Source organism: Scyliorhinus torazame, chromosome 22 (genome assembly GCF_047496885.1).
Source record: "Scyliorhinus torazame isolate Kashiwa2021f chromosome 22, sScyTor2.1, whole genome shotgun sequence".
NCBI classification, from domain to species: Eukaryota; Metazoa; Chordata; class Chondrichthyes; order Carcharhiniformes; family Scyliorhinidae; genus Scyliorhinus; species Scyliorhinus torazame.
The window spans coordinates 105,100,077-105,114,274 of record NC_092728.1 but is presented as its reverse complement, the minus strand read 5'-3'; the positions used below and the strand labels follow the sequence as shown (position 1 = coordinate 105,114,274).

General features: G+C 44.4%; 1 protein-coding gene across 5 annotated transcripts in view; it reads right to left on the bottom strand.

Annotated features, from left to right (window-relative positions):
- The window catches only part of odf2a (outer dense fiber of sperm tails 2a), an 87,432-nt gene extending 73,437 nt beyond the window's left edge, over positions 1-13,995 (bottom strand). For 2 of the 5 annotated variants that reach the window (XM_072488821.1, XM_072488823.1), the window contains exons 1-5: positions 13,664-13,958; positions 6,874-6,987; positions 6,389-6,508; positions 4,271-4,441; positions 2,772-2,959 (exon numbers count right to left, since the gene is read on the bottom strand). In XM_072488821.1, coding sequence (XP_072344922.1) covers positions 2,772-2,959; positions 4,271-4,441; positions 6,389-6,508; positions 6,874-6,987; positions 13,664-13,687 — 617 coding nt within the window. In that variant the 5' untranslated portion in view covers positions 13,688-13,958. Of the gene's footprint in view, positions 1-2,771; positions 2,960-4,270; positions 4,442-6,388; positions 6,509-6,873; positions 6,988-13,663 lie in introns of all 5 variants that reach the window. The other 3 variants (XM_072488822.1, XM_072488824.1, XM_072488820.1) reach the window with 3 other exon arrangements.
- Between the last annotated feature and the right edge of the window lie 203 nt (positions 13,996-14,198).

The following is a 14,198-nucleotide window of genomic DNA, read 5'->3' as shown; positions in this document are numbered from 1 at the left end:
TAGCCTTCGACATAAACCCATTTGGATGATAGGAAGCATTTAAAATTGAAATAAAAGTAGGTGCGGCAGGTTTTCTTCACATCCTTATCAAGCAGCAGGGGGCAGGGGGGTTGGCAATCCTCATCAATAAGGATACCCCCCTCAAGTTTGAAACCTGCACTAAGGACAAGTGAGGTAGTAAAAATGTGATCATTAGAGATGGAGTGGATGGAGACATCTTTTCATTAACGAACGCATAGGGACCTAGAATTACTCCCCGGAGTTCATTACTAGGGCTTTTTTGGATTTTGCCGAGTTGACGTCAGCTAACCAGTTTGTGGCTGTCGACCTAACTGCCATCTGAACCCTCTTGTAGATAAGCACCCGGTCATTAAAAAGCCCCACGCTGCAGGCCAGGGCATTGGCCTCAGCTTGGAGGGAGGTGGGTTATATGGACTTTGAGGACTCTACATTCCAGGGGAAGAGACTTTACTTTTTTTCCCATCCCCTCATAAATGTCACACTGGAACAGACTACGTTTTTGCGGCAAGGGCGATCCTGCGCCTGATGTCCTCTTGCTCCGTCGGTAGCATTGTAATCTTAGATCGTGCCCCCGTTTCAATTCTTCCTGAGTCAATTCGACCCCAGCTATTTCCCCCTCCATTTTGTGGGTGATGTGCAAGGCTTATGCTAGGGGGCTGATTAGTTCTTACACAGCTGATAAAGATGCAAGGTGTTGGAGAGCCTGCTAAAGCTGGAGGTTTATTGGCAAAAGTGGAGTAGGGTTATGAGGACTCCCAATAAGCAATTGTTGACGAGGTTAGCACAGCAAGGGTGGCCTTGGACTTTCTATTGACTCAGCTAACTGTGAAAAGCTGAAAGTTTGTGAGGCAGACGTTGTACAAGCTTGTGATTAAACAGAGCACATACTTGGCCTGCTTGACAAAGACAGACAGTGTGACTTAAAGGGTTATGAAGACAGAGGAGATAACGAGGTTTTTGGGAATTCCATGCAGTATTCTAAAAGTCTAAGCAATCTGGTGACCTGAAGCTTCTGGAGGCCTCGGAAAGCCACTGTGTTCTTAGTGCTCCTCTTTCTGAGGAGGTATCAAAAGCTATTCAGCTGGGTAAAGTGCCAGGACTTTATAGCTTGGACGTGAATTTAGGGAATTGAAGGATGTGTTGGTGGGTGGTTATGTATTATCACTCTTTTGAGCTAGGGATATTACCGCTAACTCTACACAGGTTAATATCGCTGATTCGGAAGATGGCCAATCACCTGGAGAAGTGTGCCTCCTATAGGCCAATACCTTTCTGAATGTCGAATGGAGGGCCAGATTCCGTTTATAAGGGGAAGATTTGAATATATATTATGAGGCTGAATGCAAGTCAAGCAGCAGAGAAAATGAGGAATTCAAAACATTGCACGGTAGCACAGTGGTTAGCACTGTTGCTTCACAGCGCCAGGGTCCCAGGTTCAATTCCCGGCTTGGGTCACTGTCTGTGCAAAGTCTGCACGTTCTCCCCGTGTCTGCGTGGGTTTCCTCCGGGTGTTTCCTCCCACAAGTCCTGAAAGACGTACTGTTAGGTGAATTGGACATTCTGAATTCTCCCTCGGTGTACCCGAACAGGTGCCGGAATGTGGGGACTAGGGGATTTTCACAGTAACTTCATTGCAGAGTAAATGTAAGCCTACTTGTGACAATAAAGATTATTACTAATAAAGATTATTATTATAATATATGGTGGTAGTTTTGGACAACAGAGCTCAGGCTCAGTAGCACTGGAGGAATGGGACTCGGATTTGATTGGTTGGCTGGTGGCCAATGACTTGGCCAAAAGGCCGTATTCTGCCCGGTAACAGGTGGTAATTAGATCCCCATTTTAAATTCATAGGTTCCACTTTGGCTGACTTGCTCCTGTTGGGCTTTATATGAGCAAATTCTTCTCATTTCAATTCAATTTAATTTAATTCATCTAATCTTGTTAGTCTGAATCGCAATACTTTGAGGTATTGTTATCCTCCGTATTAATATGATTCCCCCCTGTGGGTTAGCTCTGCAGCCTCACGGCGCCGAGGTCCCAGGTTCGATCCCGGCTCTGGGTCACTGTCCGTGTGGAGTTTGCACATGCTCCCCATGTTTGCGTGGGTTTCGCCCCCACAACCCAAAGATGTGCAGGGTAGGTGGATTGGCCATGCTAAATTGCCCCTTAATTGGAAAAAAGTAATTGGATACACTAAATTTATTTTAAAAAATATATGATTCCCCCCTCGCCCCCACCCAATGTATTAACTTGGGGCCGGATTGATCCAGAATTTAATCTAGAGGCTCTAGTCCCTCAAATATCCTGTTCCGAATCTATTCTGTACGGTTTTGCTTGTATTTATGCTGGAAATTACTCTTGTTTTGTCTGTGCCGATTTTGCACCATTTTTTCTGTTATTTGTTGGGTCCGTTGTTTAAAAGAAATTTGGGAGAAATCTAATTAATTATTTTTTAAATTCATGCTTTTGCCAAAAATCAATTTCTCCCCAATATCTTCCTTTTGGATGGCTCAATTATTCAGCAATTACACCAATGGCTCTGTAGGCCCACGGAATCTAAATTGTACCCGTTTTTAGCCAGGTTGTCCACTTCATTATAATGGATTGTATCACCCAGGGAGTCACCCAATCTATTTTGCCCAACTACAAATATATCCCCTCATGGCCCAGCGCGCCACTGTCTCTAGGCAGGCTGCAAAGAGAATCCTAGCAGAAGTCAAGGAGAAAATTAGTTACAAATCCTGTACCAGGAAATATCCGGTTCCTCTTTCATCATCTCAATGTCTCTTTGAAGCAGCTCATTCTTGTGCTCTCTAAGAACCAGCTCCTTGGTGACTTCTGCTAATTCCTCCTCTTTCTCTTCAATCAACCTCTTGGACACATTCAACTCCTCCTCTCGCTGTTCCAACAGGTGATTTTTCTTCCTCAGCTCAATCTAAAAAAAAACAAGAACCAGAGAGGAGGATAATTTGGGGCTTTGGGATAACAACTTATGAAAACGACACAGGTGGCTCAGTTTACTGCCAATAACGAGAAACAAAGTTAAAAATCAGAGATTTGCCTTCCGTCCCACACCCCAAGAGATATGGGGTGCTGAAAAAAAACACTGAATCAACACCAGTCAAAAAATATAGTTGAAAATAGATCTGTATGGGGTTGTGAGAGGTTGGGGAGCTTCTGAGAGACGGTCTGGAACATTATCGAGGATAGACGAAGCTTAGGTTAAGTCGGACCCCAGAGTGGCGGTCTTTCGGGTTTCAGAGCTGCTGGAGGGGAAGGTGGCCAATGACATGGCCTTCGCCGCTTTGATTGCCCGGCGACGGATTATTTTGAATTGGAGGTCGGATATACCATCAGGGGTTGCAGCCTGGCTGGGGGACCTGTACAGATTTCTCTGGTTGGAATTTTTTAAAATTTGCCTTAAAGGGGTTGGAAGAGGGCTTTGAGGTACGGTGGAGGCTGTTCATGACAATATTCGAGGAGCTGTTCGTCGGTTGCACCGGGGGGGGGGGGGGGGGGGGGGGGGGGGGCGCTAAAAGTGGAAAAATGTACAAACCGTTAACTCTGTTTTGATGGAATGTGTTGATATTGTTTATGTTTGGAATAAAATATCTTTAAAAAAATAAGGGCGGCACAGTGGCTAACACTGTTGCCTACAGCGCTGAGGACCCGGGCTTGATCCCGGCCCTGGATCACTGTGTGGAGTTTGCACATTCTCCCAGTGTCTGCGTGGGATTCACCCCCACAACGCAAAGATGTGGTTAGGTGGATTGGCCACGCTGGGGAAAAATAAAAATGAATTGGGTACTTTAAATTCATAATAAAAAAAGAAAAAGCCAAATAAATGGAATTGAAGGCATACATAAATTACATAGAACATACAGTGCAGAAGGAGGCCATTTGGCCCATCGAGTCTGCACCGACCCACTTAATCTCTCATTTGCACCCTATCCCCTTAACCCAATAACCCCATCTAATCTTTTTGGACACTAAGGGCAATTTAGCATGTCCAATCCACCTAATCAGCATATCTTTGGACTGTGGGAGGAAACCGGAGCACCCGGAGGAAACCCACGCAGACACGGGGAGAACGTGCAGACTCCGCACAGACAGTAACCCAGCGGGGAATCGAACCCGGGACCCTGGTGCTGTGAAGCCATAGTGCTAACCACTGTGCTACCGTGCTGACACAATTTATTACCATCTTTTAAAATAGCATTGTCCCATGGCTGTTGCTAAATCTTACTTCATTTTTTAATGATCCCACTTGGTTCATAAGACACTCAATTTTCTTCTCATACTCGTTCATCTTCCCATGTACAGCCTCCTCTTCATCTGTGGAGAGATCACTCAGGTGAAGTGTTGAATGGAATTTTTCAGTGTCAACAGGAGTTATATCTAGTCGATGAGTTGGGCCCTGGGATAGAAAAACATGACAGCAATAGTTACCTATAGATAGTAATTATCAGCCTCTACATACCGGATGTCTGAAAAAGGTAAAAACTTACCAGATGTTTGAATTTATTACTACCCCTTGGTCTTTAACATTCTGCATTTTACAGAAACAATATAAAACAAGATTTGCTCTCGTATCACTCAAGGTGATACGAGAGCAAATTTCATAGAATTTACAGTGCAGAAGGAGGCCAATCGGCCCATCGAGTCTGCACCGGCTCTTGGAAAGAGCACCCTACCCAAGCCCACACTTCCACCCTATCCATAACTCAGTAACTCCACCTAACACTAAGGGTAATTTTGGACACCAAGGGCAATTTAGCATAGCCAATCCATCTAACCTGCACATCATTGGACTGCGGGAGGAAACCGGAGCACCCGGAGGAAACCCACGCAGACAAGGTCACCCAAGGTCGGAATCGAACCAAAGTTCCTGGCGCTGTGAGGTAGCAATGCTAACCACTTTGCTGTCCCAGGAGGAGGAGAGAGAGAGAGAGAGATAGACAGGTAGAAAAATATAGGAGGGGGAAATTTCAGAGTTTAGGAACTAGGCAGCTGAAGATACAATCGACAATGACAGAAGCAAATAAAACAGGGATGCTCAAGAAGCCAGAATTAGATGAGCATGGGCAGCACGGTAACACAAGTGGATACCACTGTGGCTTCACAGCGCCAGGGTCCCAGGTTCGATTCCCCACTGGGTCACTGTCTGTGCGGAGTCTGCACGTTCTCCCCGTGTCTGCGTGGGTTTCCTCTGGGTGCTCCGGTTTCCTCCCACAGTCCAAAGACGTGCAGGTTAGGTGGATTGGCCATTCTAAATTGCCCTTAGTGACCAAAAAGGTTAGGGAGGGGTTATTGGTTTACGGGGATAGGGTGGAATTGAGGGCTTAGGTGGGTCGGTGCAGACTCGATGGGTCGAATGGCCTCCTTATGCACTGTATATGTTCTATGGATTTCAGAGAGAAATGTGGAGCTGGAAGAGTTTAGAGAGAAATAGGTGCTCAAGACCATGGAGAGACCTGAAAACGAAGATTCGAATTTTAAAATTAAAAGGCTTTACTTAACCAGGAGGCAATGTAAGTCAGTGAGCAGTGATGAACAGGACCTGGCGCAGGCAAGGACTCGAGTAGCAGAGTTTTGGATGACCTCAAGTTTACGGAGAGTAGAAGGTGGGAAGCTGATCAGGGGTGCATTGGAGTAGTCAAATATCGAGGTAACAAAGGAATGGAGGAGGGATGAATTCAGACAATGTTATAGGAGCAGGAAACATGCGGTCTTAGCAATGGTGCATATTGGTTAGAAGTTCAAATATGAAGGTAGTGAAAAGTATGATTCGGCCTCAAGACAGTTGCCAGGCAGAGGGCTGGAGTCGGCAGCTAAGCAACAGAGTTTGCAGCCGGTAACAAAGTCAATGGTTTCTCTCTTCTCAATAGTAAATTCATGCTCATCCAGTACTGCGTAGCAGACAAGCAGCAACAGTAGAACAGTTGAGAAAAGTGAGTGAGAGTTGAGTGTCCCACACATTGCCTTTGGGGTCAGATTGATCACAGATTTATAAGAACATCTGTGCACCACTGTAAAGCAGAAACTATAGTATAACTGCACCCTCAATAATAAAATAAGTGGGGCAGCACGGTGGCGCAGTTGGTTAGCCTTGTTGCCTCACGGCGCTGAAGTCCCAGGTTCGATCCCGTCTCTGGGTCACTGTCCGTGTGGAATTTGCACATTCTCCTCATGTTTGCGTGGGTTTCGCCCCCACAATCCAAAAGATGTGCAGGGTAGGTGGATTGGTCACACTGAATTGCCCCTTAATTGGAAAAAATTAATTGGGTACTCTAAATTTTTTTTTTTTTTTTCTTAATTAAAAAAAATAATAAAATAAGTGTCCAAAATAATCTTTGATACAAACCTCCCATTTGTAGCCAATGTTCGTTACAGATGTTTTGCCTGGTGGAATCCATGGGACCTTGGTCTTGACTTTACTTGTTGCTCGCAGATTACCACATTCCCAGGCTCCTTTCAGCCTTTTCTACACATTCAAAAGGTATAACGTAAAACAGTGTAACATGTTTGCCTCATTTTAACAGATTAAGTTTGGTCATTTTAACAGATTAAATTTGGTCAAAGAACAATCCTTTGGAAACTGCAGTCTGCCAGTGCAAATATTGACGTTTTAGCAAACATTAAGCTACAATTGTTATCCAAAGTAGAATCAAATAAGCAAAATGTAATTGCTGTTAATTAAAGAATGTAATTTATTTTATTCCCCATAAGAGAGAGAGGAAGATTAGATAGCACGGCATGGAAATGGAGGAAGAGTGCATGCACAAGACAAGACAGCAACTGAGAGACACATTAGTATTTTCATTTACTTACAAGATTCTGGTGATTTACCTGGACTTTCTTTGCTGGTCTTGGGCTCTTTTTCACATGAACATGAACAGGAGTAGTTTCATCAACATGAACATGAAGCAGAGGAGAGGATCTGGTTTTCATTTCGCTTCTCGGCTGATCCAAAGGAAGACAAAAGAATCAAATTACTTCTGCCTCCTCTTTTAACGAGGAAATTTATAACAGGGAAAATCCTTTCACATAGTACGCAGGATAAGCATGATGAAAGAGAACACTCTAATTACACCTTGAGAACCTGCAGTTGAATGCGATCATACCAACAGGAGACACAGCAATACACAATTAATAGGATTTCCTTTCCAACCCCACAAAGGATCAAGTTGCTCCAAACCAATTCAAAGGTTGATACAAACCCAACAGCCCACTCTGAACTGACTGAAGCTTCTCCAGGTCTTCGCTTCGATCCATAAAAGAGCTTCCTGAAGTTTTTAAGGAAGCAGAATCAAAACATTGATCTTCACAATTTCTTATAAAGATATCACAAATTTCAGGACTACAAGAACAGAAGTAGGCTGTTCAATCAGATCGCAACTCCATCAACTCACTATTCACGTCCCGAAATATGCTGATACAAACAAAGAATATATATTTTTTTAAATCCGCCAATCTCAGTCGTGAAACTTTTAATTGATCCACCATTCACTTTAAAAAAAAATAATTTTAAGAGCACCCAATTATTTTTTTCCAATTACGGGGCAATTTAGCGTGGCCAATCCATCTAACGTGCAGATCTTTGGGTTGTGGGGATGTCTCTCCGCAAACACGGAGAGAATATGTAAACTCCACACGGACCATGACCCAGGACCAGGATTCGAACCCGGGTCCAAAGCGCCAGAGGAAGTAATGCTAACCACTGCACCACATGCTGCCCTGATCCACCATTCACATCTTTTTGGGTGGAAAGAGTTCCAGATTTCCACCACACTGTGGGAAAAGTGCTCTGCACTTTTAGGTGGGGTTATTGGGTTACGAGGGATAGGGTGGAGGCGTGGGCTTAAGTGGGGTGCTCTTTCCAAGGGCCGCTGCCAGACTCGACGGGCCGAATGGCCTCCTTCTGCACTGTAAATGCTATGATTCTATGGTCTCACTAATTCGCCCACCAGAGAAAATAGGTTCTTCTGCCATATCAAATAGCATGGTCATTTTAAACACCTCAATTGGATCAACTCTCATCCTCAAGGGAATACAATCAGTTTTAAACACACTCTTAAATTAAACTCTTTTAGCTCTGGTCTCATTATAGTGGACCTACAATTGACCCAGTCCAAGGACAACTTATCAAAGATTTCTTTTTAATCTTTCTGGAGGTGCAGTGCCCAGAACTAAATTCAGTACCCTTAATTAGGGTTGACCATAGCTTTGTACAAATGAAGCAAAGCTTCCTTGCCTTTATATTGCAGCCCTGGAGATAAAGACACTTTACAAATATTTGTTTGTTGTACAAAGCAAGAATCAACGTACATTCACAGGCAACCTGATGTTTGCATTTATAACTGAGACTGTCCATTTAAACTTTTCATGCTGCAATTATAACCCACCCCCAGTTATAGCACTTTTGCATCTTCTATATCTAGTTCCTCAGGAGTTCCTTTGCATTACAGGCGAGGTTCCACCAAACGTTACAGCTGTTATTTGCCATTTAACTATGGACGGTATAACAGAAGATATTAAAAATAAAGACAGAATTTATGTCCAATTATATCCTGCCCTCTAATGCTCTTGTGCCTGAACTACATTTGGTCTCATTCCCAATATGCAAAAATCACAGAAGGACCAGTTCTTCAACAAAAAAAGAAAATCATTTTCTGCCAGTTCTTCTAAACTTAAAAAAAAAAATTTAGAGTACCCATTTCATTTTTTCCCAATTAAAGGGCAATTTAGTGTGGCCAATCTACCTTCCCTGCACATCTTTGGGTGGTTATGGGGGCGAAACCCACGCAAACACGGGGAGAATGTGCAAACTCCACACGTGACCCAGAGCCAGAATCAAATCTGGGACCTCGGCACTGTGAGGCACTCACACTGCGCCGCCATGCTGCTCCCAAGCAGTTTGCCTTGAACAAACATAAAATTCTGAGGTCAGGCAACATCTATGGAAAGAGCGAGAGAAATACACAACCAACATTTCAGGTTGGTGATATTTCATCAAAATCTGCCTTTAACTGCTTATACAGACCACTTCTCTACAGAAGTATCTTGGTCATAGTCTTAAAGAATTAGACCAAAGTTTAAGAGGGTTAAATTGTGATGGAAGGTTGCAGAAACCTTCTTGTATTCCCTTAAGTGTAGAAGATTTGAGTGATGGTTTGATCAAGTGGTTTAAAATGTTAAAAGGATTGGATTGAGTAGGGCTTTAGCATGGCCAATCCACCTAACCTGCACATCTTTGGACTGTGGGAGGAAATCGAGCACCCAGAGGAAACCCACATAGTCACTGAAGACTGGAATTGAACCGGGTCCCTGGCACTGTGAGGTAGCAGTGCTAACCACTGTGCCAACGTCCCGCTGATCTTGGGCTTCAACTTTACTTTGTTGCCTGTTCCTCTCTTCAGCATGGAGACCAGAACTGCATACAGTACTCCAGACGTGGCCTCATTAGAACCTTGTATAACGCTCGCAAGCCTTTTTTTCCTTCCATGTACTCTAATCCCCTTGCAATAAAGGCCGAAATACCATTTGCCTTCCTAATTGCTTGCTGTACATGTATGCTAACTTTTTACGTTCCTTGTACAAGCTCAACCAAGTGTCCCCGAACTTCAACATTCACAAGTCTGCCACCCTTAATTTAGCAAAAACACAGCTTCTCCATGCTTTCAACGAAAGTGAACAACTTCACACTTCCTTATATTGTAATCAATCAGCCATCTAGTTGCGCACTCACTTTGGCTGTCTCTATCTCTTTGCAGCCCCTGTGTACACCAAATAGAATGCCTGCAGTGCAGAAGGCGGCCAGTTGGCCCATCGAGTCTACACCAACCTCCAAAAGAGCACCCTATCTCGATCTTTTCACCCGCCCTACCCCTGTAACCTCACCCAACCTACACATCTTTGGACACTAAGGGGCATATCAGCATGGCCAATTCACCAAACGAGCACATCTTTGGGAGGCGGGAGAAAACCCACGCAGACACAGGAAGAACATGCAAACTCCACACAGAATCACCTAGGGCTGGAATGGAACTCAGGTACCCGGCACTGTGAAGTGGCAGTATTAACCACTGTGCCACCATGCTATCCCCACAGCTTAGTTTTATACCCAGTTAGGCATCAGCAGCAAACTTGGATATATCACTCTGTGAACGGCTGAGGCCACAGAACTGACCCTCCAGTATTCGTTACCATAAGACCATAAGACATAGGAGCGGAAGGTCATTCGGCCCATCGAGTCCACTCCACCATTCAATCATGGCTGATTTCAACTCCATTTACCCGCTCTCTCTCCATAGCCCTTAATTCCTCGAGAAATCAAGAATTTATCAACTTCTGTCTTAAAGACACTCAACGTCCTGGCCTCCACCGCCCTCTGTGGCAATGAATTCCACAGACCCACCACTCTCTGGCTGAAGAAATTTCTCCTCATCTCTGTTCTAAAGTGACTCCCTTTTATTCTAAGGCTGTGCCCCCGGGTCCTAGTCTCCCCTGCTAATGGAAACAACTTCCCTACATCCACCCTATCTAAGCCATTCATTATCTTGTAAGTTTCTATTAGATCTCCCCTCAACCTCCTAAACTCCAATGAGTATAATCCCAGGATCCTCAGACGTTCATCATATGTTAGGCCTACCATTCCTGGGATCATCCGTGTGAATCTCCGCTGGACCCGCTCCAGTGCCAGTATGTCCTTCCTGAGGTGTGGGGCCCAAAATTGCCAAGTTTAAAATGTTCCACTCTTTGCTTCCTGTATGTTAATCAATCCTCTATCCATGCTAATATATTGCTTCCAACTCCATGAGCACATATCTTGCCCATTAAATTATTGTGCAGCACAACTGAATGCCTTTTGGAAACTGCTAACTTTAGTCGATTTTACAGTGAAAAATGCAGCAATAAATTCTAATCTTCCTCAAATTAATATGCTGTATAAAATATACACTGGGCATTAAGCACTGAGCAAGCAACTTGTGAAATGATAACCATAGTAATACAGTAAACACAGAAAAACAAGCAGTAAAGAAAAAGACACTACAAGCTCACAGTTTATAGTTTACATGTGCTGCAGGAAAACAATGACTAGGGAAAGTGGTTTTGCTGCTATTACTCAGATGCCACTGTTTATTTGTACAGAGGCCATTTGATATAAAATTGGACCATCTCTCAATAACTAGAACGTTTGACAAATCTTTGGCTACAACAAATCGTTTGTAGACCGGGAATTCACTTCAAACTACAATCCCTGCTGGAGGTGCTATTGGACAAGTCAGATCCAAGGGAGAACTTGGCGTATAGATTTTGTTTAGAAACGTGGAGAGCAGGACGGCACGGTGGCACAGTGGTTAGCACTGCTGCCTCAGTGCCGAGGACAATCCCGGCCCCGGATCACTGTCTGTGTGGAGTTTGCACATTCTCCCAGTGTCTGTGTGGGTCTCACCCCCACAACCCAAAGATGTTCAGGTTAGGTGGATTGGCCACGCTAAATTGCCCCTTAATTGGGAAAAGAAATAATTGGGTACTCTAAATTTAAAAAAAGAAACGTGGAGAGTGACTACTGAACAGAGTCACAGGGTCTGCTGATGAACTTTTAGCACAAGAATAAAACATTAAACAAGATATTACACTACTCCCTTCACCCACAACTATGTTTCTCAACCTCATTCTCCTGCCTTCTCCCCATAATCCCCTGATACCCTTATTAATCAAGAACCTATCTTAAAGACACTCCGTGATTTGCCCTACTACTGGAAACATCCTGCCAATGTTCACTCTGTCTAGACCTCTCAATATTTTACAAGTTTCAATGAGACCCCCCCACCCCCCCTCTAAATTCCATCGAGTACAGGCCCAGAGTCCTCAACCGTTCCTCATATGACAAGTCCTTCATTCTGGGGATCATTCTTGTGAATCTCCTCTGGACCCTCCCAAAGTACAGCATAGCCTTCCTTCGATATGGGGCCCAAATGAGGTCTGACCAGAGTCTTATACAGCCTCAACAGTACATCTCTGCTCTTGTATTCTAGCCCTGAGATGAAGGCTAACATTGCATTTGCCTTCCTAACTGTCAACTGAACCTGCATGTTATTCTTAAGAGAATCCTGAACTAGGACTCCCAAGTCCCTTTGTGTTTCTGATTTCCGAAGGCGTTTCCCAATTAGAAAATAGTCTATGCCTCTATTCTTCCTACCAAAGTGCATAACCTCATTTTTCCATATTGTGCCAACTGCCACTTTTTTGCCCATTCTCCTAGCTTGTCCAGGTCCTTCTGTAGCCTTCCTGCTTCCTCAAACTACCTGTTCCTCTAACATCTTTATATCATCTGCAATCTTAGCAACAATGCCCTCAGTTCCTTCTTCCAGATCATTAATATATATTGTTACTATCATTACTGTCACAGGAAATTAAGTTAATTGCAACATCCTGCTCCCAAACAAACTAAGTTCGCACTTTTGCTCTCAAAGGCATATAGCTTTACAACTAATGCACAAATCAATATTTAAAATCTATTTCTAAAACAATAAAATCTTTCCTTCCTTCTCTGCAGTACCAAAGACAAAGCAAACACATCACAAAGTCCTGGAAGAGCACAAGCTATATCATATCTCTTAAATGCTAGTTAAAATCAAAATTTTGCTTGGAATCTAGAAAAATACATACATCCTGGAAATCTTACACTCGAGGCATTTTGTAATTTCCCAGTTAGACAGCCATCTTTGTACTAAAGCACACTCAAAAACAATTTCCATGTTTGCAAGATTTCCAATATGGTTAAAATTAACGTTGATTCAAACCTTGCAAGGAAGTGCCTGTTTAGCCTGATGTGGAGCGTACTGATACTCTCCTACACAGCACATATTCTTAGCTAACATTCCCATGCAGGAGCCTGTAAGAGGTACCATTCTTTCAAAGTAGGGTTGGAGATCTCACCTTTTACCAGGGCAGAACTGGGTTTGTTCAACGGTGGAGGTGGAGTGAGGGGTTGGTGTCAAGATACAGCAGAGAGGGGTCAAGCTGGGTATAGGGAAATGCTGATATACCTTGTCCGAAATGAGCCAGGTACAATAATAGTCAGCGATAAAAGTGCCTGGTTATGGAAGACAGACAGGGGCTGTTCCCAAAATGATGGGATTGGGCTAGGTGGATATGGATCAGGAACCACCCCATCACTTCATTCCCATAGTCACCAGCTCCAGTAAATACAAGTTTCAGCAATCACTGTTGGTCTGGAGTCAAATAGGCCAGAGCGGGAACAACACCAGGTGATTAAGGATCACAACCAAAAACATAAAATGCTGGAAAATCTCAGCATGTCTGAAAGCATCTGTGGAGAGAGTGGAGTCTGGGTGACTCTTCGTCGGAGGTAGGCGATTAAAGGTCATTAGTGAATGGTCACCATCACTGAGACAAGCTTTCAAATTCAGATTTATTAGTTAAATTTCGATTCCAGCAGCTGTCACGTCTCCAACAGCATTAGTACAAGCCTATGAATGATTAGTCCAGAGACATCACTACCACTATACCACTCTTAATTGCCCTTTTACATGGCTCAGCAAGGAGATGGGCAACACATGCCAGTCTTGCCACATCCCATAAGACAGCAGAAGAAAAATCCAAGAGCTACCTCAAGGCAGAAAGAGCTGGCCATTCATCGCATTGGCTGTGGGATCTTGCTCTGCACAAAATGGCTGCCAGATTTCCCTACCCACCAACTTAACAACGATCAACGCGCCACTTCATTTGCTACTCGCATTAATATTCTTCAATAAGGGGTGCAGAGCCTTCTCTGTACCCCCGCGCCGCACTGAACCGGGCCGTGCCGCTGCTCTGTCCCCGGGCAGGAGGCTCCCCTCACCATACAAAGCGCCTGTTGCTAGCGGCCGCTTGAGGCGGTTGCCCTGGGCTCGCCGGCGCCGGCACCGGCGCCGCCCCTCCCGACGTCACTTCCGAACGCGCTGTCCCCGCTTTCCATTGGCGCATTCGAACACCCTCAACGGATCATCCTCGACGCCGATTGGCTGTACCGCTGTGACCCCTCCCCGGCCCCGCCCCTCCTCCGATTGTCAGCCGGGTTAAGAGGGGGGATGCTGGGTTACCACGGCAACCGAACCCAGGCCCACAATGATCCCTCATCGCACGGTAGATGCTTCCCTTTGTTA